Source organism: Xiphophorus hellerii, chromosome 18 (genome assembly GCF_003331165.1).
Source record: "Xiphophorus hellerii strain 12219 chromosome 18, Xiphophorus_hellerii-4.1, whole genome shotgun sequence".
Classification (NCBI taxonomy): Eukaryota; Metazoa; Chordata; class Actinopteri; order Cyprinodontiformes; family Poeciliidae; genus Xiphophorus; species Xiphophorus hellerii.
Genome location: NC_045689.1, coordinates 8,782,769 through 8,805,934, shown reverse-complemented (window position 1 = coordinate 8,805,934; position 23,166 = coordinate 8,782,769). Strand labels below are relative to the sequence as shown.

At 37.4% G+C, this 23,166-nt stretch overlaps 5 protein-coding genes across 8 annotated transcripts in view; all 5 read left to right on the top strand.

Annotated features, from left to right (window-relative positions):
* LOC116737601 (T-lymphoma invasion and metastasis-inducing protein 1) overlaps window positions 1-4,761 on the top strand; it is a 55,153-nt gene extending 50,392 nt beyond the window's left edge. For all 4 annotated transcript variants that reach the window (XM_032590847.1, XM_032590848.1, XM_032590849.1 and 1 more), the window contains 5 exons: window positions 249-307; window positions 401-506; window positions 590-677; window positions 801-973; window positions 3,153-4,761. In XM_032590847.1, the coding sequence (XP_032446738.1) occupies window positions 249-307; window positions 401-506; window positions 590-677; window positions 801-973; window positions 3,153-3,688 (962 nt within the window). In that variant the 3' untranslated portion in view covers window positions 3,689-4,761. The remainder of the gene's footprint in view (window positions 1-248; window positions 308-400; window positions 507-589; window positions 678-800; window positions 974-3,152) is intronic.
* Window positions 4,762-8,531: 3,770 nt separating this feature from the next.
* LOC116708006 (claudin-8-like) lies at window positions 8,532-10,602 on the top strand. The gene has a single exon (XM_032545759.1). It carries the CDS (start codon window positions 9,604-9,606, stop codon window positions 10,288-10,290), a length of 687 nt encoding a protein of 228 aa, XP_032401650.1. The 5' UTR covers window positions 8,532-9,603; the 3' UTR covers window positions 10,291-10,602.
* Window positions 10,603-12,704: 2,102 nt separating this feature from the next.
* Window positions 12,705-14,119, top strand: cldn8.2 (claudin 8.2). Its single transcript, XM_032546056.1, has one exon. It carries the CDS (start codon window positions 12,789-12,791, stop codon window positions 13,686-13,688), a length of 900 nt encoding a protein of 299 aa, XP_032401947.1. The 5' UTR covers window positions 12,705-12,788; the 3' UTR covers window positions 13,689-14,119.
* Window positions 14,120-16,521: 2,402 nt separating this feature from the next.
* Window positions 16,522-18,644, top strand: cldn8.1 (claudin 8.1). Its single transcript, XM_032546089.1, has one exon. The coding sequence runs from the start codon at window positions 16,675-16,677 to the stop codon at window positions 17,449-17,451; it is 777 nt and encodes a 258-aa protein (XP_032401980.1). The 5' UTR covers window positions 16,522-16,674; the 3' UTR covers window positions 17,452-18,644.
* A 36-nt stretch (window positions 18,645-18,680) lies between these two features.
* On the top strand, window positions 18,681-20,345 carry LOC116708235 (claudin-8-like). The gene has a single exon (XM_032546088.1). It carries the CDS (start codon window positions 18,989-18,991, stop codon window positions 20,075-20,077), a length of 1,089 nt encoding a protein of 362 aa, XP_032401979.1. The 5' UTR covers window positions 18,681-18,988; the 3' UTR covers window positions 20,078-20,345.
* The last annotated feature ends 2,821 nt before the right edge of the window (window positions 20,346-23,166 follow it).

Sequence of the window (23,166 nt, the reverse complement as noted above, 5' to 3'; positions counted from 1 at the left end):
TCTCAATCAAACATTAAAATATGTGATAATATGTCACAATGTGAACAAATGCACAACTTTTAAGGTTATTACTTTTGAACAGTAGTTCTTCACTGTTCAAAGCGCTTTAACTGTGTTATCGAAAAACTTTAATATTCCAAATGATCACGTTTATTAGGTCTGCTTTTAAAATATATATTTATTTTCTGCACAATAATTAGTGATTATTTGGAGGTAACTGATGTCTGCCATCTTCTTCCGCCTTTCAGTTTTCAAAACTGCTGTGGTGTTTGTATGCAAAGAAGAGTCCAAGCAGAAGAAGAAAATTGTAAGTTTTCACACAAAAAGGCACATGCATTCTGTAACTGTACAAGCAACATTTAGAAGTAGCTTTAATATAAATATATTTATCTAATTTAAGGGCGGCTCACATCGAGTTTCTGTATCTTCGGAAGAAAAAGATCCTTTCCGTTTCCGTCATATGATTCCTACAGATGCCCTTCAAATCAGATCCATGTCAAACACAGGTAGATGATCCACTAAATACGGCTTTGTATTTTAATCTCACCATGTTTCTTTGTGAATGATGCAGATTGTTTGTATCCCACAGACGGTGAGAGTTCTGCTATGTGTGAAATAGTTCACACAAAATCAGAATCAGAAGGAAGACCAGAGAGGACGTTTCACCTGTGCTGCAGGTGAGGATTTTCTTCTGAAGGAGGCGGAGTTTAGATTCAGATTTAAGCCTGCCTGCTGCTCCTTTTTGCTGCTCTCAACACAATGACAAACTGATAATGCAACCCATCTTTTTCCTTTCTCAGCTCTCCGGAGGGCAGAAAGGAATTTCTGAAGACAGTCCACTCCATCTTGAGGGAAAAGCACCGCAGACAGCTCCTAAAAACAGAGAGTTTACCCCTCAACCAGCAGTATGTGCCATTTGGAGGAAAACGACTCTGTGCTCTGAAAGGAGCCCGTCCAGCCATAAATAGAGCCGGTAAATGCCAGTCGGTGGCTACATTCACCCTACAGCTTAAAGTGTCCCAATTTCTTCCAAACTGACACAGATAGGATCTTTGGTGGAATCCAGGGTGTTCATTTATGTGTTCAACTGTGCACACAAACAATTTGCAACTGGTTAATATATTACCTTGAAAAGTTAACAATACCCCTTTAATCTATTCAATATTTTGTCACATTTAAAAAAAAAAAAAAAGCTCCAGAGTATTTGTAATTTTTATAAACAAAATCCAGTGCAAGAAACTCCATCTCAGGGGTTAGTTAGAAAACATCAGTGAACAAATGGCATCATGAAGACCAACAAGCCCACCAGACAAGTCAGGGTTAAATTTAAGCAACTTTTAAAAGAGATGGGTTATAAAATAATACCCCAACTCTAATGTTAATTTAATATTTGAAAGTGTGGGCAACATGGATTGAACAGCTTCGTTCACTTCCTCCATTGCCAAAATATAACCCCACCCGAAAATCAACATCATTGTTTGCAACGTCTTCTGTTCGCTAATCTACGGTGGCCGACAGGTGCAAATGCGCAGCAAAAGAGAAAACATGCAAACAAAAAAGAAGACACCCCCGAATGAAATGCAGCAAACAAAAAGAGAGACGCAAACACCCCCGAATGAAATGCAGCAAACAAAAAGAGAGACGCAAACACCCCCGAATGAAATGCAGCAAATAAAAAGAGAGACGCAAACACCCCCGAATGAAATGCAGCAAATAAAAAGAGAGACGCAAACACCCCCGAATGAAATGCAGCAAACAAAAAGAGAGACGCAAACACCCCCGAATGAAATGCAGCAAACAAAAAGAGAGACGCAAACACCCCCGAATGAAATGCAGCAAATAAAAAGAGAGACGCAAACACCCCCGAATGAAATGCAGCAAACAAAAAGAGAGACGCAAACACCCCCGAATGAAATGCAGCAAACAAAAAGTGTTGAAAACGGAAGTGCTCCAGACCACTAGGGGGAGTCAAAGAAAATAGTATTAATTTCTATGGGACCAGATGCAAGATTCAGAGAAAGAAATTTGAAAGAAAGTAAAGGTATCTCTCTGAATCTTGCATCTGGAAAGTGTGATTATTGTGAGAAGTCTGAAACAATAGAGCATGTTATTTTAGGGTGTTGTAAGTATGAAGAAGAGAGAAGATGCATGCTGAGAGAGTGTGTAGGTATTAAAGAAAGGTTTAATTTAATAGAATTTTTGAGGAGAGATTTCGGGAGTAGACATATTCAAATAATTATTCGGTATCTTAAAAAAACAAAGCTATTTCATAGGATATGAGTAGAGCAAGTTGGGTGTGAATGTGTAAAGAATATCAAAGAGGGGTATATAAAGTTATAAGCAAGTTGGATAATATAAGCAGGTGTGTATGTGTGGGGGTATGTTTAATCAGGAGTTAATGGAGGGAAAAGGTAGAAAGTGAAAGTTTATAGACCATCTCGAACCACACTCCATACTGGTAAGTGGCGGTAATGCTACTGTAAGTTTGTTGCCAACCGCCAATAAATACCAAGAAGAAGAAGAAGAAGAAGAATCTTGCATCTGGTCCCATAGAAATGAATACTATTTTCTTTGACTCCCCCTAGTGGTCTGGAGCACTTCCGTTTTCAACACTTTTTGTTTGCTGCATTTCATTCGGGGGTGTTTGCGTCTCTCTTTTTATTTGCTGCATTTCATTCGGGGGTGTTTGCGTCTTTTTATTTGCTGCATTTCATTCGGGGGTGTTTGCGTCTCTCTTTTTGTTTGCTGCATTTCATTCGGGGGTGTTTGCGTCTCTCTTTTTGTTTGCTGCATTTCATTCGGGGGTGTCTTCTTTTTTGTTTGCATGTTTTCTCTTTTGCTGCGCATTTGCACCTGTCGGCCACCGTACTAATCGGCTTGATTGAAATTCTACCAGAGAAATCAAACTCAATAGGAGAAATTCTAGACAGAGCACTGAATGGAGATGGGAATTGAGCAGAACCGCATAGCAACATAATGGCCAGGCGGATGTAGAACTAGTATACTTTACAAGACTTGTCTATGAAAATACAGAAGAATTTTATGTAAAGAAATGGCTCAATACAAATGCTCAGTGCCATTGACAAAATTATTTATAAGAATTCTTACTTTAATAAAATTGTTTTTTAAATTTTTTTAATTTATCCTAACAGCATCTGCCCCAACCAGGACTCTAGGCAGGAGAAAGCTGGTGCGCAATCGTTTCACCATAGACACCGACATTGTTTTTGACGGGGACTCGGAACAGCAGGACCTCACTTCACCACAGGAATCCGATTCAGTTCCGCTGCAGCAGAAGGAGGAGCAGCAGTCTGAGTTAGCGGGAGACACAGACCGCTGGGTGGAGGAGCAGTTTGACCTAGAAGAGTATGAAGACCAGGAAGAAATGAAGGAGACAGACATCCTAAGCGATGATGACGACGAGTTTTGCCAAACACCCAGACCTCCGTCTGAAGAGGCTGATCTGGAGAGCCCCCTGATGGCTTTATCCCTGGAGGGTGCAGAAACAGATGGGAGTAAGAGCCTGCAGTCTCCAACTGTGAGCGACACACCAGATGAAGAGAAGATATCCGACACAGAGAGGAAGAGCTCTGTAACCGACAACTCTGAGGATAAGAATCAAGCAAAGAAGGCTGAGGTTTGGGTTCGACGGGAGCCATCAGATTCATCTCCAGAATGCCCCACATAAGAGCTGAAGGGGACAGGAATCTCCCCACATTTGCCGCACAACGATCACTCATCACAAACCGTGCATGAGCATTGATGTATATCACACAGCTAGTAAAAGAAACAGTATACCCTACTTTACCTTACTTTATGCTGAATGCTTTTTTGTACAGGTAAGATCATTTGTGGAGCAATAATTAACCCAGAATGAGGGAGCTGTATCCCAAATCAGATGCTGTTTCATAACGGTCAAGTGTTTGCTTAGAGAAGTGAAATAATGGTACAATCATGGGATCTAATCACTTGCTTTGATTGGCATGGTTTGCACATTTGGGCGACATTCTGTAGTCCTGCCTGCTGTTGCCAAATTTGGGTATTGTGAGAACATTTATATTTGTTTCGTCTCTGTGACTCAAGATATTATCATAGCTAAGGGCTGTATATTATTTGTCCTTAAAGACATAGAATAATAAATTCCAGATGACAGTCTTGCATAGATTACTGTACATTTTCACATGCATATACACTGCTGTGTCATGATTTTGATCTTTAGTCTTGAGTTTTAGCTCTCTTGTTACATTTAATAACAGAATGATGTGAAGCCGTAATGTCACTGAATCAATGGGGTTTTAATTTTTTTTAACCTTATCCTGTTTTTACTTGAATTTGTATTTGCTGTGTCATTTTTTTACTACTGTGAAATCACGTTATATTTTACCAACGGTACTACCTAAAGTACTCCAGCTCAGACACACTGACATATCACATGCACACAATATTGTAGATACTTTACACTTCAGCTTCTTGAGAAGGTTTTTGGTGTCCACTTATTTTTTTAGTAATGGATTTCAAAGCAATGGTTTTATTTATTTGTGTGTAAAATAATTTACTAGTAATAGAAGTAATTCTTTTTCCCCACAAAGAAAGTCCAAAGTTGCTCATGCAATCAAGGTGAAAGACTGGCAAGATGTCTGACCAATGAAAGAAGTCATGATTTAAAAAAAAGTTAATTACGCTTCTAGGACTGCATTTTTATTTTGTGTATATATAAAATGTATTGATATCATAATAAAGACATTTGTTTCCTACTTCTAATTCAGAACTGTTGTGTTTTAATTTATTTGCTTTCATTTTTAAACAGCTTATTAAGTTTTCTCTGGAGTGCATCACAATATATGCCCCAAATTTCTTCATTTTGGGTGGCCGGCCAATATTTGCATTTGAAACCGATAACATCTACCTCCACAAAGGTCTGAAAATCAGTGTCTTCAGTCCTGTCCCGTCTTCCCACCAGCTCACATTTGCACTTGAGCTAACAGTCACTCCGCTGTTGCCAATTTAGCAACTTCTCAGACAAATAAAAAATTGGTATCTGCCTCAGTTGAAAATCAGCAAGTCAGACTTTTGAAGATCAGCAATCAGTAGGGGGCATTTTTAGGCAATTCAAATAAATTTCAGCATCCTTGTGACAAATTTCAAGACGACTTATGTAAGCACACCTATTAAGGCCACACAATAAAAGATGGTGGTTCTATGGGCTTTATTTATCACAGACTTTCATTCCTCTACACTTCTACCACCAATTCTGCTAACCCCTTAAAATAAAGAGAAATAATTGAAAAAATTTAAGTCATTAAAATACAGCTCTGTGGCTTTAGGTACAACACTCGATTCTAATGGATCTGCACTTTGAAGTCTTGAATATACACAGGATTATATTTGTCATCAGTTTCATTACATTTGAACTACTTCAGTTCCAACTGAATGTTATTCTGAGCTAAGGTTCTCAAAGGGACTTGCATCAACTTTACTGGATATAGGGGATTATCTACTAAAGTAGATACTAAACTAAACCATAGTATAGTATAGTATTTACTATAAACTAACTTTGATAAGCAAAAAGGAGGAGTTGTTCTATTACAAGTATGCTTTAAAAACAACTCAAAAGAGGAGTGAAGTGGATGATTTTCCCTCCTAGTGTAAGCTCATGCGGACAACAATAAACCAGGAACTAACGCTATTGGGTGTTACTGTTTTGTTACACATTACTAGGAATTCAGAACTAGGAACTAGAATCTGGGAATGAGATCAAACAACCTTGTTCAAAGTGAAACTCCGTCCACTGAATTTGAAAAGGCAACATGTTTCTTAGCATTTTAAGTACAGAGGGAACATGTTTGTAGGTTGTATAGCATGTGTGTGAGAGATACAAACCATAAAACTCAGTTTTAGTAGCCATCATTACTTTTGGGATTCTAAAATGGGGCTGGATTTTGTAATTTCAATCTGATCATCAAAAAATACTTTTTATATCATTTTCTAAAAAATAATTTTGGATATACCTAGCAAATGAATGTACTTAGTCTATTTGTGTGGCAAAACAGATGCAGATCAAAAACATATGTAAGATTTGTTACTGGGTGATCAAATGAGCAAAAGTGGTAATACAGAAGTTTTATAGTACTTGAGTACTAAAATATGAGCACATTTTTTGTGCAAAAATAATTTTATGCCATTTCTTATTTCCTTGTTCCATATTTATTATAATACCTCAATGTTTTTCATTTTGTTTTCAGTTCTTTATTATGTAATATCAAACATAAACACTATTATTATTTTGTTATTTTAAGGAAAGGTTCGATAAAAAAATGTCAGGGAGAAATTTATGACAGATTTTTGAAGACAGCTTTGAGAGAAACCTCAAACCTTCACAATTAAATTCTTACCTTAAGAAGGGATTACTAAAAGATTTTTGAACTCAGGAAAGAACATTTTCTTTTCTTATTGTCATTATAAAATACACAACAACTGAAACGTTCAGGTACTGTAAACTATTAATTCAAAACATGTTTGTGCATATTTGTACTTGGAAAATGTGGGTTTTCATCGATGTAAACACTGGTCTGCAGTCATATTTGCATACACCAGAGGGCGCATTGAGCCTGCTGTAATTTTGCTGTTTTTATCCTCTAAACCTCCAACAAAGGGTAACAACATACTCCTCACTCATTCATATTAATTTCTTTTTGGTTAAAATCAGTTATTTCCCTCCTATCAAATCAGGACTGAAATTAGAATTCACAGATTAAACTTTTAGCAATAACAGAGTTGTCATAATACAGCCTACTTTTTCATATCTTTGTTTCCATGGGTTTTTCATCATGATGCTATCTGTTTACATTCAAAGCAGATGACGACAGTATTGCCCTAAGAACCTGTTCAGCAGGTTTTCCAGTTTCTGTTCCTGTCTTATGACCTTTCATGCCATATTTTTTTTCCCTGTGGTGCTTTTTTGTGTATCTTACTTCTCAGAAACATGACGATCGACTGGGTGTCACCTTTTTAAGACCAAATAAGGTTTGAAGGAAGGAGTGGTATATCTTCACCACTCTGTAATCCCACACTGTTTTAAAACAGTGTCTCTTAATGTTAAAGCAAACTAAAACGCTTGTTGTTTGTGTTGTCATGCAATGAAATGCAAATACAGAAGTTTGAATAGTCACAACACCTTGGAGTATTGCGCTAAATATATAATGTGGGTATTGTAGACAGAATTAGTTGTAGTCCAAGTTTTCCAGTTTGAGAAAAATCTTGAACAATTACCCCCTGAGAGTAGCAGATGGAAAGTATATTCACACTTTAAGTCAAAGTCATTCAGAAAGCTGCCTCAATGTGAGTTAACACTGAAAAAAGACCTGCTGATCCAGCTGAACCTACAGATGCACTCATCAGTATGAATGCTCTATTCATTTTTGACTTTTAGTAATTTGTTTATTTTTATTTTTTAAGATAGCCTGATGATAAAACCACACAACTCTGTTTGTTCTGAGGTTTTAAAGCCTCACGATGGGTCTGATCATGAACAGTAATAAATCTGCATAGAAGCAGGATGTAGATCCTCAAACACAAACACTGTAAGCAGGACTATAATTCCTGCTGCAACAAAAGTTTCTGGCTGGTCATCTTTCACCCTTAGAGTCCTGCCAAAAAATATCATAGAACCTTGTTGATTTTTTTAAAAACTGCTTGAGAACATTTGTCCAAGTATTAGGCCTATGTTCAAACAGCAGACGAGGCAAGTCAGATTCTTTGGTCCATATGCGAACTACAGACAACGTTTTCATGGCAGCCTGAACAACCCAATTCCGATCTTTTCACCTCTCATAAATACTTGATCTGTGCCACTTCCATAGGCGATAGAAAATTGGATAAGTATCTGATTGTGTGCAAAACGTTTGCAGTCAAAATGTTCATGTCACATTTTATCCGACAATTTACGTAATTAACATTACGTAACATCGTAATTCTACACCAGCAGAAGCCAGACACACTAAATATGGATGTAAACAATGGCTGAAAGTTATAATTATGAAAATATGAAATAAAAATTATAAGTTTATGATGTGAATCACATTATGTGATTCACATTACAACTTCTGGCTCTTGGTACACATCCAAACAGACCTACCTACAGAAAGTTTAGTCAATGCTCAACAAAAAGTTTTTGTGGTTTATTGTGCTTTATTTTTATTAGCTCCCTTTGTGTTGTTACATCCTTAAAATCTTGTGACAATACTGCCTGTTCCCTTTGCTGAATAACTTTAAAAGATCCATAAATGGCTCCATCCATTATTACTCCCATAGACAGTGAGCTGCTGTGTGACATCAATGTTCTTCTTCTGTGTATGCATGTCACATGGGGCCGTAAATCATTCACACACAGAAGTCTGATTGTGATTTTGCATCGATTCTATGGTGAACACAGTATATGTACTGTATGTGTGTGTATGTTGTGGTAGCAGCTTTTTTTTTTTTTTTTAAATACTTCTATATCTATCTTGTAAAAAAAAAAAAAAATCAAAATTTTTATGTTTACACTGTATTTCTTACACTGCCTGAACTGTTTTTGGAGTTGGCTCTTTTTGGCTTTAATCTCATTGTACATAAGTACAGTGAAAATGAAATTAATTCATTCATCCCTTCATTTAGCAGTATGAATGACCACACACACACACACGCCAACGCACACACACCCCCGCACATGCAAAGGAGATTTCAGCAGACCAGTCAGAATTGAACATCAAGACTACCTGCATGAATGTAATCTTAGTGAGAGTGTATTTTTAAATCTAAACCTTTATGTTTAATTTTAACACTGTATAGATTGAGGAAATATAAACTAAATTTAAACTTGTGCACCCAATTTTTTATATTTCAATTAGTACTTTATGTGAATAGAGAAAGTTGTCTGGTATTGGGGTATTATATACTATCCACTTAAGCATTTAAAAAGTATATTTTCATACAATTATTCCATACAGAAAAAACGAATAACTTAAATTCATGCTCGAAACCCCTCAGATTAATAAAATGCATTCAATAGCTGGGGATATATACAGTTCTCTCTAGTACCATCATGCTGTTTTCCTCAAACTAACCATAAAATGTATTCCCCTCTTTCTGAAATAATAAAATTTTCAGTTTTAGGAATTTGAGTTACAGCAGTTTTTTAAATCAGGATTTCTTTGCGACGCATGCAAACGTGGACCACCTGATTTTTAACATTCTATGTTTTTTGAAGGGTAAACTAACTGGGGAAGGAACAGAAAGTTATACTTGTAGATTTAGTCACAACTGAACACCTGTGCAGCTAGAATGTTGACCCGTCAGGTTATCCATTGTCTTTTAACACATGTACATTGTTCATTATGCATGACAAGGAGTGTTGGCTTTTTGTTTTTTAAGACAAAGACTGTAGTTTAGTTTCCCTTTACTGAAACCACTTGTTACTTTAAGGTTAAGATGATTCCAATCAGCAGGGTGACATCGCATGCATTGTGACACTATCAGATTTAGAGCCTTGTAAAACAGACAGGCTAGGTAGTACCTGCATTAGACAAGAAAGACAAGTCGAGATCGTACTTCTTACACTAAACCATGAAACAGAAGCTGGAAATTGTAGCCCTGGTCCTGGGCTTCTTTGGCCTATTTGGGACAATAGCTGTTACAGCTCTGCCTACCTGGAAGGTCTCTGCCTTCATTGGGGCTAATCTTATAGTCATGGAGGAACTGTGGGAAGGCCTGTGGATGACCTGCTACAGACAGATTAATATCAAGATGCAGTGCAAGGTCTACGACTCACTATTGATTCTCCCAGCCGAGCTGCAGGCGGCCAGAGGATTCATGTGCGTCTCCATCGCCCTGGTTTTCATTGCCTTGATTGTCACAGCTTTTGGAATCCAGAGGAGCAACTGTTTTGGTGACAACATGAAGAGCAAAAACATCATTCTGGCCGTCGGGGGATGTTTGTATCTGATTTCGTTTCTGACCACACTCATTCCTGTCAGCTGGGTGGGTCAGTCGATTATCAGGCAGTTCTACAATCCAACTGTGCTGGACGCTCAGAAACGAGAGATAGGACAAGCCATCTTTATTGGCTGGGGAACGTCTGGTGTGTTACTGGCCACTGGAATCATCGTGCTCATCAGATACAGCAAACGAAGATCCAAAGAAGATCTCTACCAGGGTGAATACATTATGGAGGAAAAGAGTGCCATCAAAGAGGACAGTGTATATCTCGCCCAGACAGCATCCGGCATGCATAAATTTCAAGAATATGTGTAAATAATTGTTAATTTTTGCTTTCCGCTGAATGTATTTATTTGCATTTAAAAATTACAATGTGTAGCCTAAGAAAAACTTCACAAGCTGATCTGCACATGCCTGTCAAAATTAAGGGCTTTAGTGACTCACAGAGCTACTGGGAGAAGCTCTTTACATCAGTTGGCTACTTTACTACAAGCAGTACCGGTAACAAATGTTCTTTACCATTCAACCAATTTTGTACATAAAAAGTATTCATTTATTAAGAGTAATTTTTCTTTTAATTTTATTTTTAACAAATGCACTTCTCTCTGCATGTACTTGACGCTTTTGTGCTCTAATAAACTAATTTTGATGAACTGCTCTTGATGAATTTGCCTTTCCATCTCAACATAGGATACTGTAAATTAAAACAATGTTTGTGAGTCAGTCAGCAGTCATTTAACCAACTTAGTTGACTGCACTGGATTAGAGCCGTCAGTCTGAAGCATTCTATTAATAATGTTTTTAAACTTTGCTATTAATCAAAACAATCAATTTTCCCCAAAGAAGACAGGTCATTTATATTTTAAAATAAATAATTTTAATTGTACATAGTAAACTTAAGGTTTTATTGCAAAACATGAAAACATAAATAGATAATTGTTATTGCATTAAGCAGATAATAACTATATGCTTAATGTAAACATTAAAATAACAATAATAAACGTACTATTTATGTATTTATAAATAAAAAGCCAGAGTATACAGAGGGAAAACTGTGTCTAAATTAAGAAATAAAACAAAATAGGCCTCAGTTTAATCCTAATCACACCAAAGGATCTATTCTATTATCTGATGTAGCTTACAAAGATTTGAATTTAACTGTATACTACATAGTATTTATAAATGTATCTTTTTAAAGAAAATACACAATTTATATATATAAGTTTGTGGATATATATAAGTTATGTAAACAAATACATCTGATTAAAAGTGGATGAAGTAAAGCTGATTGTATTTGAATAACATTGAAGCAGTCAAACATGTGTCTAATTGTTTACATACATATCTAGGTAAAAACACAGCAGACCGAACATGTCTACCATCAGAGAGCAGTCACTATTTATTATCTACAATATTCTTTTTTTAAATATATATTTTTTTCTTAAAATGAGACATTAGATGTAACTTTCCTGGCATGTCAGTAGCTGCTCGTCAGGTATGTTATTTTATGGATAAATGATAAATGCTAAAAGATATTTCTCATGCCATCACAAAGAAAAGAATCCTTTGAGACAAAATTTAAAAATTATTAGCTGAAACTGAAATTGAGGGTATCCTTAATTACTCATTCATTACGAGAAATTACATTTTAAGACACCTACAGTTACAGCAGTACAAGTCAAATATTTTAGGTATTAAGAAATCCCTAAGAAAATCGAAACTATTTATTCAGATTGGATTATTGATGTACAATAATCCACACCAATAAACTGGTAGACATGGAGTTGTATCATTGAATCACACTTCAAGCCTCAGTGTCTAATGAACACACTTATTGTTCAGGGTCCTCTTTTGGGCTCCAAACTTATTAACCACCATTGCTTCATACAAAGTTGATTAGCCACAACCCGATAAGAGTTTTATAACATTATGTAACAAGTTGAGTTGAGTTCTTGACAGTGGTTGCCTCCATCAGGGCTACAGTTCCAAAACAAACATGGCAAATTAAACAGCTTCTTTAATGTCAAATAAGCTGAGGTTAAAATGTTCTGAGAGATCAAAGTGGTCTAATAAAAAGAACAATTTCAAGGTCGGTAACAATGAAATTATTTTTTTGCACCTGAAAATGATGGATTTGAAGCTATCACAATAAATATATCAGTAACACTTCAATGTGTTAGCAAAGAGTTGAGAAATTCTGGCAAGTGAAAACAATCCTCCTCATGTTTCTGAATCCAACACCTTCTTACCAGCTCACTTTACATGTAAAATGTAGAAGCTTTGGGATCTGTGACCGGCTTTAGTCGTCCCTATCAAAACATCCTTATAAGTGCATTTATACAAATAAGTTTGTTTTGTTTGCTTTGAAAATTGATACGTATCCAAAACTAAATAAAATCATTTTCCAGACAAGATAGACCACTTAATGACCCATGTATATCTGAACTCTTTCCCAATTCTGTGTAAATTACATATTTTTCTGTTCTTTCTCCAGCTAATATTTCAAACAGAAATTGATTATCTTCAACTTATCAAATGATTGCACTTTTCATATATAACAAAAAAAAACATAAAAAAAACACTAAACAGCTGATTCAAAGTCAGAGCAGTTTCATTTGCAATTGAACAAGGAGTACTCCTTTGTACTCCTATCTGATGGGTGCAGGGCAGATGAACCGGTCAGGCTGCATTGCATCATTTGCATGTTTTTGTGGGTGTATATGTTGTGTTCATCATTCTTTCCTTCAGACTTGCCTCCGGAGCAGTAAGAGTAAAGCCAGAGAGAGCATCTTTGGCTTTTGGTGCTTCCTGCAATGGCCACTTACACAGCCTACAGTGGCTATACCAAGCCACCATTGTCCTATGCCGGGTCTTACTATGACCCAAATTTGCAGAAGCCACCCCAGACCTACATAGACTACCAAGATAACCCAGATTACCAGGATTCTGTTTACGAGGAAAAACAAAGAGCTGAGAAGAGGAAACGCCGTAATGAAGTCTGCTGTGAGGTTGTGGCTCTCATCATTGGTTTTCTTGGACTGATTGGAGTAGCAGCGGTGACTGGCTTGCCCATGTGGAAAGTAACAGCCTTCATTCAGGAAAACATCATTGTGATGGAAACTCGCTGGGAAGGTTTGTGGATGAACTGCTACAGACAAGCCAACATAAGGATGCAGTGCAAGGTGTACGATTCCCTGCTGTACCTGCCACCAGATCTCCAAGCAGCCAGAGGCCTCATGTGCAGCTCTGTGGCTCTCACAACCTTCGCCCTGGTTGTTTCAGTGGTGGGAATGAAATGTACCAAGATGGTGGACCACCGTGCTCGAACAAAACACATTGTCCTTGTGACTGGAGGCTGTCTCTTCCTCATGGGCTGTGTCACTACCCTGATCCCAGTGTCCTGGACTGGCCATGTCATCATCCAGGACTTCTACAACCCACTGCTGATTGATGCCCAACGAAGAGAGCTCGGGGAAGCTCTGTACATCGGCTGGATGACATCTGGTTTGCTTTTCTCAGCTGGAGTGATCCTGCTGTGCCGCCATGCTCCACGAACCAATGTAGAAGAAGAGAGGGTCATATACAACCCTGGAAGTGTCTATCAACCTGCATACACATACCAGCCGTACTCATACCAACCAGAATACAACTACCAACCTGCATACTCTGCACCCCAACCAAGATCTGTGGGATATACTCCGAGTCAGTACTAGGTGATTTCTGGACTTGATTTTTAAACCAGAAAAACATGGCTCAAATGAAAAGGATGATGGAGTGACAAAGACAGGGGATAACTAGACAAGGCCCATTTATTACTTTAAAAAGTCTATTGCTAAGACTGAAATGTTTTAATGAATGTGATTAAGTTTGATCATGAAGACCTTTGCTGAAATGATTCTTTGTTTTACTGCACCTACTGTGTGGGTGTTTTACACCCTTCATAACGATAAAGCAGCAATGTGATAACGATGTCTTTACAGAATCTGCACGCATGCTCAGTTGAGTTAAAATTAACTAACTAGCTTTTTTCATACCTGTAGGTAACTTCTGTTTACTTGTGAGATTGTGAATATACTTTTTTCAAAACCAATACTAAAAAACTATATCAGCTGTTATACAAAATAAAAAAATGGTACTAAAAGTTGTTTGTTTTCATCAGTTTTATTTCTTTAACCCTACAATCATTTCTCCAAAAGCTTTTGTTTGTCTGGGAATCTAGATATTCCTGCCGAAACTCCGGTTGTTTCACTTACGGGTGTGTCATTTTAATCATTGCCAGCACAAATGTGCCCAAACCAGAAAAGCAGGCTTTACAAGCACATCTAAAAAAAGGAAAGGCACTGAAAGATTATGTCTCAACAACTTAAAAGGTGCAACTTCCAGATTTCAACTACAGACTGACATGACAGACAAGAAGAAATTGTCAATACAATTCAGAAAGAACACTTTATGTCAACTTAAAAATACACGATTAAGCAATTATGCAAAAATATTAAAATCTATTTAATTATATCTACAAAAGCCCTAAAGTGTGAAATCTGAGATTTTTGTTGCATATTACACAATATCATCATGATGTATAGACTTTTACGAAAACAGGTTCATTTTTACTGTCATCTGAATGTAATTAATAATAATCTCCCAAATAATTAAAACTAAAATAAATAAATAGGTGTAAATACAATTTTAGAATATAACAAGCAATTTAAAAAGCAGCAAAAAAATAGCTAAATGTTATATAAATTACAATATTAATTGAAAAACACTTAAAATTCTATTAAGACATAGTTTAACATAACAAAAATGTTATAGGTTACATAATCATGGGGGGGACTGTTGTTTTGACAGAAATTCAGCAGACAGTCACCGACACCACACGGTTTTAAATGTTTTAAAATATATTTTTAAGATTATTTAAAGAACTAGTGGATTTTATTAGATAGTAAGAGTTTGGGGTAGACTTCTATGTTGTCAAAGTGAGGGAGATTGACCCTTACTCCCATAGGGGAAACTAAAACAAAGAATGATTCAAATTGGACTTTTTGAATACAAGGTTTCATGTGATTCTCAGAAATGCCATTATGATTAACCTGGAATGACCGGGCTTGTAGAAGCAGCCTAGATGTATTGATGATTTTAAAGATAAATAATTCTGTGATCACTATAAATGCAATGATAATCATAAGTATCTGCAATCTGTTTGAGGTCAAGGGAAGTGAGGAACTGAGAGGAGACATGTGTTAGCCAATGTGGAACAAGGAGCCCAGAGACAGAGGCAAGAGAGAAACCTAGAATGAGTAAGTGCTGATGGGTAGAATCGCCGGGGAAGCAGATGCAGACTAAAAGAAAGTACTGAAACAAATGGGCAAGGGGAAAGACAAAGGGCTGGGAAAGTGGCTGGTAGGCAACCCTGGATTAAAGTGTCTTGGCAGGATTGAGAGTTCCATCTAAAGCAGGAATAGTGGCTAATATGGGCAGGTTGAAGATGAAGTGTGCATCTCTCCTTTTTCTGAGGTGCTTTCAGCGAGAGCATGTGCAACAGCATCAGGAAGAACCCCATAAAGTCTACCACAAAAAGAAGGACATTGGGCTTTCCTTCCAGCCTGAACATTAGTGGCCCTGAAACAAAGCACAAAGTGAATCTACAACCTGCAGTCAGCCAAATGCTTTTTTGCGTATGAGGAATCAACCTCAATAATTTTTGAAAGACTCTGACTTGGGCGTCTATTGTTGGCTAAGGCAATAGAGGCCCAAGGCAAAAGCAAATACTCTTTTCTTCTGCAAGGAATCTTGCAGAAGAAAATAATCTAGTAATTCTTTTCTAGTTAACAGGGGTCTGTGACCCCTGTTTACTAGATAATGACAGAAGTCTCTACTTAAACTTGACAGGTCAGTTTAAGTAGAGTTTTTCTCAGTCCTGAACAGTTTAATATTCAGCATGCTTAGGAAACTCATATTACTCGTCAGATGGAGAGCTGGTAGTGTGTTGCTCCTTCATAGTAGGAGGAGTAGAGGGGAGGGGGTATGCATGTGCAGCAATAAGGTTTGGTCAGGATGCAGTGTGGGTAGGGTCGGTGCTTTTAAAGCCACCACATACAAGCTAACTCAAAACACTTCAAAACTGTTCTGTTTATCCAGAAAAAAGGACAGAAGCATTTTACCTGGCTAAAGGAGAGAAAAAGAAAATAAGCATTTTATCTTTGCAAAGGAGGGAAGGACCACTTGTCAGTAGTTCAAACTAAAGTTTGTTTTTGTTTTGATGATAGATTTTTTATTCATTTTGGAAGTCAAATTTACTGATAAAACCTGCTGAAATCAGCAGATAAAATGCTAATATATTATAAAAAATTATTGACTTGCATAAAAGTCTTAGTTTTTTCTCCTCAATACTTACTTGTAAAGAGATATCCGAGAATGTAAATGGATACCTCTGAATAATCAAAGTAGCAGCGTACTGGTGTTGGTGTGCAGGGTTTCAAAACACACAAAGGACTCCGTCTCCTAGCTACAGGTACAAATTCCCACCCCTTCCCATTATAACATCCAGTGGGAAGAGGTTGTACAAGTGTACAACCACCTGCTCCTCCTCCATCTGATTTAACTGCCTCTCAACAGAAAGAAATTACTGCGCTGAGCTATATCCAAATAGTGTCCAACTGCTATTCCGCCTATGAACTTGGATGAGTGACTAGAGACAGGATGGCCAACTCAACATTGGAAATAGTGGGACTTTTATTGTCCTTGATTGGTCTGATTGGAGCAGCTGCAAGCACAGGAATGCCAATGTGGCGGGTCACAGCCTTCATTGGGGAGAATATCATCGTGTTTGAGACTCGCTACGAGGGCTTGTGGATGAACTGCTTTCGTCAAGCTAACATACGGATGCAGTGTAAAGTCTACGACTCTCTGCTGGCCCTTCCCCAAGACCTGCAGGCTGCAAGAGGGTTAATGTGTTGCTCTCTGGCTCTGGCTGCCATTGGTCTGCTGATCAGTTTGGTCGGGATGCAGTGCACAGCGTGCATCAGGAACAACGATCGAGCCAAAAGACTGGTCCTCATCATTGCAGGAAGCATGATTTTAATGGCTTGCATTTGCGACCTTATTCCTGTGTCCTGGACAGGCCACGTCATCATTCGGGACTTCTACAACCCGCTGCTGATCGATGCCCAGCGCAGGGAGCTCGGAGAAGCTCTCTATATTGGTTGGGTGGCAGCTGCTTTTTTGTTTGCTGGAGGGTGCATTTTTATCTGTTGCAATATACAGTCTGAAGACGAAAAACCAGAGAAGTACATGTACTCAAAAACCTCAGGGTACAGGGCCTACACGCCACAGCCACAACTCCAGCCTCTACAGCCTCAGCAGCTGGTGTTTATCCCTCGATCCGAACCTCACTCAATGCTGTCAAGACATCCGTCAACCGTCTACAGTTACGAATCTAGATACCCCTCTGTGCACAGTGGAGTTGCTTATCTGTGAACCCTTAAAATATTTTTTCCCTGGCATGGTGGTACAAGGTAAAAACACTTAATTTAAATTCTTAATTAGAGGTAAAATATCAGTACATTTTATGTATTCATTTAACTGTACTTGTATTCTTTTGTAAAAAAAAAAACAGTTGAGAATAAGTTAGAAGCTGGCAAGAGATAACCACTCATGTTTATGTATATTTAATTGTTTGTGCAAGTGAAACTTTATACTTGTATTGTCAAAATGGGGCGAAATATTGAAAATCTGTATGTTGTGTATATCTATTATGCAATCTTCAACCATTTGGCAATGTAACAGAAGTGTATGTGTGTTCACTGGTGAAATGTATTTTATTGCTGGCGTGTGATCCATGTAGTTTAAGTGACAAAAAAAAAACATTTTAAATTGTGTTTTATGAGCCAAAACTTCACCAGAATTACAAACCTCAATAAGGCCTTTCTTTTCCCCAAACTTCCGGTACCAGTTTCACCCAGTGTTATTTACAAATTCAAACAATGGCAGGTGTGCCATAATGACTTAGAAAATACAAGTTAAAACTGTGACTGACTAATAGCTATGTAAAAAAATTAATTCAAGTCTATTTAATCTGAATATTGACTAAAGATAGGCATTCTGTAATGCTTTCCTGGGAGCTACTGAAAAGGAAGTGTGTTCTGAGATTCTCAGAACACACTTCTCACTATGGGCGTGGACGCAAAGGTAACTCAACCATGCCAAGTAAACAAAGGGATCATGTGACCAGAATATGCAAGTCACTTTGAATTTAGACTAACACATTCCTATTATTTTGTTCATTGAGCTTCAAGTTTAGAAATATATTTTTTTCTGCAAAGTGTATAAATGATCAAGTTAAGCTTAAAGGTCACAGCATTTCAATTTCTAGAAGAAGCACAACTTCTTTCTGCGACCTTAAATACAATGAAATGTTGATACTTGCATATGTGTTCTGCTATTTCAAACAAATACAATTTCAAATGTAATTGTGTATCACTGGTCTTAATATGTCAGAAAATACATGTTTTTTCATATAATGTGAACCTCTTATTTCATCAACTCAAAGCTCAACTCTGCTCTCCGGTGGACAAAGCAGAAAGTTGTCACAGTTGTTCATTTTACAGTATACTAATTTTTGTTTGCTTTATGACATTTATCACATTTAAATAAAAATCTGACATTGTTAATTGTTGGAGTTGTGCCTTATTTTTACTCAGAAGTTATGCTTGAGATAAATGATCAGTTTCTTGCCCACATGAACTGCTTACCTGTAAACACAAAATAAGAACACATCCTCTTTACCTGCATCTCTCCAAGCCAATCAGGTGATGGTAAAGTATATTTCCCATAACAAACAGCCTAACAGCAAACGGTTAGGACAAAGCCTCACTGCCTGGACATACCTTCACCTTAAACAAATTTTTTTCTTCAAAGATCCTGATAAAGCTCGACGGTACCCATTTTTCTCTTTTTATGCCTGCAAGACCATAAAAATTTTGGACTTACACATAGGAGTCTTGAATAAAAAACAATGATTCGAGGCATCTCTGAGATCGCAGCGATGTGTGTTGGACTGATTGGGCTGATCGGCGCCTCTGCTACGACTGGCATGCCTATGTGGAAGGTCACCGCTTTCATTGGAGCAAACATCATTGTGATGGAGACGCGTTGGGAGGGCTTGTGGATGAACTGCTACAGACAGGCAAACATCAGGATGCAGTGTAAGGTGTACGACTCCTTATTGTATCTTCCCCCTGACCTGCAGGCTGCCAGGGGTCTGATGTGCTGTTCTGTAGCCTTGTCAGGGTTAGGGCTCTTGGTAGCTCTAGCAGGGATGAAATGCATTTCCTGTTTTCAAGGTAGCAAATGGGCTAAAACAATTATTCTAATGGTTGCTGGAGCAATGCAGTTCATGGCCTGTATTTGTGTTTTTATACCCGTGTCTTGGACTGGTCATGTCATTATAAGTGATTTTTACAATCCACTGCTGATTGATGCCGAAAGGAGAGAGCTGGGAGAAGCTCTTTACATCGGTTGGGTGACGGGAGCCTTACTTTTTGCCTCAGCTTTACTGTTTATCTGTAGACGGATACCCTCAGAAAGAGGGTCATTTGACGTATATCCCCCACTTAAACTGCTGAATTACAGGACAGAGGTGAACAGACCTGCAATGACAAGATATCACCCCATCTCCAGCGTTCCAAGCATCCAGTCGAATGCACATCAAAGTACTCTTCAGAGCAACTGCTTGGTTGGGCAACAAAATTTATTTCCACCACAAAATGTCAATCAAGTAATAAGCAATGGAGCCCTGATGAACCCAACTATTGTCTACACTCCTGGTCCTCCTGAAAATGCATCAATCCTCTATCAAAGTAGCATGGCTCATCAATCTTCAGTGGGGAGCTCTCACCACTCTGGAAGCATATACACTCCAGGAAACTCTTTATATGTGACCCAAAACCCCACTCTGTATACAACAACTTACACCGGCAATACACCTTCATCTTTCCAGTCAAGCTTTCATCCTGTTGCACAAACTCCTGTTTTCATAGCCTATAAGGAATCCATGGTTCACCCAGAGACTCGCAGCCTTAGCCACAATGGAGTGTACATATAAAGTAAAGTTTATATGTAAACTTATATGTAAATGTAAAGTTCATGAAAAAGAAATTTTCCTGAGCTATAGACCACTTAAGATCACATAATTCTGATATGGGTATTTTTCTTCAGTGTATCAAACCTGCTCTTGGGAACATAAGTCTGTTGCATTTTGCTTTTTTTTTACATTTTTTGATTGTTTTGGCTTATTTTATATAGTAAATTTGTAGTAAGAATAAAATTAATCTATATTTATTACTGTAATTTTTTTTGTCATAAGTTTAAGAATACAGTCTGATCAATACTTATTATTGGAAATTGTTTAAAATTTTTATGAGATTTAGGATCAATGTCAAAACAATAATTTTGTGATTTTTAAAAATAATTTTGTACTGTTTATTAAAAGGATGTCCCGATATGTAAATGCTTCACTTCTTTCTTACTGACTGGCCTGAGGCCCAAAATATAAATGAAAATCTAATGGTGACAACTAACTATTGAAACACACAAATAATTATGTAAAACAAATTAAAAACATTAATTTTGTTAGTACTTTGTGTCTACAAAATCACAAAATATTGGTGGCGTCTACTGTTGTTGACTATTGCACAACCACCCAAAAAAGGTAAAAAAAAAAAGATCTGAATTTGGTACATTGGTATGACACAAAAAAAATCCAACAAAGAAACTGCTGGCCTTTAGCTTCAATAGGCCAATTGCAAGAGGTTTTATGTTCTGTGCTGTGACTCAGATTGGCCTTTGCTGATTAGTTTGTTTTGATGCAGAGTACATTATGAGTCAGGAACAACAAACAAGCTAAGAGACTGGTTATTCAGAAAGATGATAATATATACTTTGCATTTTCAGCCCTAAATATGTCCAGGACACACCACATCCTCATCATGGACTTCTACAAGGTCAATGCCACAACAGCTGGTGCTTATACAACAACCAGGAGGTGTTACAGAACGAATGAGCTGAATGAAGAAGGAATGAAGAATTAAGCAGTTTCCCTGGCTATTTCTCAGACTGAAACAGAACTAAAATAGATTCACAGATAAAAATATCATTCCATATGGAAAATCTAGGCACATGAAGCCCAAAAGCGCAAAAAATACAATAAAAACATCAACAATCTAAATAAAAAGAAGGTACTACACTCAAAAAAAACCTTTAAAAATTATAGTTGCTACTACAAGAATCAGTAGCCTAGTTTATGAGGCCATTCTCTTTGCCAAGGTACTGTGCACCCTAATGGCAGTGAGAACAAAATATCTCCTGATTCTCTCAATCCTCAAATGCAGTGGGATTAGCCTCTTTCTGGCCCATCATGATGTTGTGGAGGAGGGGTTTACCATTATCCATGAGGGACAGCGCTATACGTACTCATCCTTCTCACCACCACGTTTTTATATAAAAAAAGAAAAAATGAAATAAACCTGACACTGAAAATACATTCAAGCAACCTTAATAGAGTACAAACGAATATCAAAGTTTGGCAATATTTAATTTTAAATGTCAAGTGTAAAGAAAATAATTATTGTTTGGTGCTTAATATAGCTAATCCACGACATGTGTAAAGGTATAGCCAACACTTTAATTTGGAATAGTTTCTGTTGAGCAGTTGGGAATTCAGCAGACAAAGCAGGGCCTTTTTTCCTCCCCCTTTTGACAGACACAGCAATAAAATTTACAATTCCGAGAGAGCAGAACAGACTTCTTGGCGCCTCTCGGCCAGGTCGGACGGAGATGGGCACGAAGTGGTTAGATAAAAACCAGACATCGGAGCTGTAAAGAAGGGGAGTTTCCGGGAGTTTCTAAGTTTCTAATTGGTCAAAGAACGGAACGCCTTGACTGCATATATTAAATAGGGAAACACCTCTTTCATTAAAAAGTACAGGTCAGCAAGCCAGCAAGAGAGGTTTTTTCCATCTTTTCCTCCACATTTTGGGCGCCTTTGTCTGTCTTTTGTGTTTCGTGTTGTCTGTTCTCTTGTCTGTATAAAATGTATATCTCTGTACCTCTGCAGCTTTGTTGTCGATTGCTTTGTATGAGATTAAACTCCGTGATCTGTGACGTCAACACGTTTTGTTGTTGTTTCGTTTTAACAGCACGCGGTTGCGGGTCGCTCATGGAGAACGCCGCTCGATCCCGGGCAAAAGGAAAAGAGGAAGGATCCAAAGGTTTTGTCCAAAGCTAGCATTTAATGATCCTCATTTTTTAATACAAGAAAAAGCCAGAAACTCCAATCCCATTTGACATACTATGAACCTCCTATTTCATCAACTCAAAGCTCTTCTCTGCTCCCCAGTGGGCAAAACAGGAAAGTGAGTTGTGCTAATCTTTGTTTGTTTTGCATCACACATAATTACAGAAAAAAAAACAGACCATCTTAATTCATTCCTATGGTTGTAATTTTTTTACTTTGGTATTATTATTATTATTATTTGTTTCTACTGCTGAAGAAACTAACATTCAATTGCCTCATGAGCTGCTAAACTGTAAACACAACATAAGCATATCGTCTTTGCCTGCATTGTCAGAACACCATTGGAAGCTGGTTTAATTGCTGTAATGCCATCAAATAGTTTCCCACTGATTTAAATTCTTTTCCACATGATTTTTTTTTATTGAATATTTTTTTTCTTTCCAAATTGATACTAAATTGTACTACATATAAATGCATGCCACATTTTGGGCAGGATCAGCTAAAATCCACCGTCATAATTTTCACCATAGTAGGCAGTGCCAAGTGACACTAAGGGAAACAGCCAAGTGTTGGGAGGAACAGGGGATACACCTACCTAAGTAAAAATAATTGGTATTTATTACATTTAAAGTTCTCTTAGTGAACTGGGCAAGTTTAGAGGACAAGATTTTCAACTTTTGTTACTGTCTTAATAGCTGGTAGAAATTTAATGGCACTCCATTGAACTGAAGAGGCCAAGTTCCATTGTTCAAACTGTAATTTTCCTCCAATTAACTAGAACAAACAGTCATATCGGTGGCTAATGTTTTGTCAACAGTAAAATTTGTTCAAAAAGCATTACAAATTAATGTAAAATTAAAATTTATGGCTAACAGAGAGACTTCTATAAAACATATAAA

What these genes read in the sequence shown, in the direction of transcription:
- LOC116708006 (XM_032545759.1), top strand. Translation starts at nt 9,604, where the DNA reads ATGAAACAGAAGCTGGAAATTGTAGCCCTGGTCCTGGGCTTCTTTGGC.
- LOC116708235 (XM_032546088.1), top strand. Translation starts at nt 18,989, where the DNA reads ATGATTCGAGGCATCTCTGAGATCGCAGCGATGTGTGTTGGACTGATT.
- cldn8.2 (XM_032546056.1), top strand. Translation starts at nt 12,789, where the DNA reads ATGGCCACTTACACAGCCTACAGTGGCTATACCAAGCCACCATTGTCC.
- cldn8.1 (XM_032546089.1), top strand. Translation starts at nt 16,675, where the DNA reads ATGGCCAACTCAACATTGGAAATAGTGGGACTTTTATTGTCCTTGATT.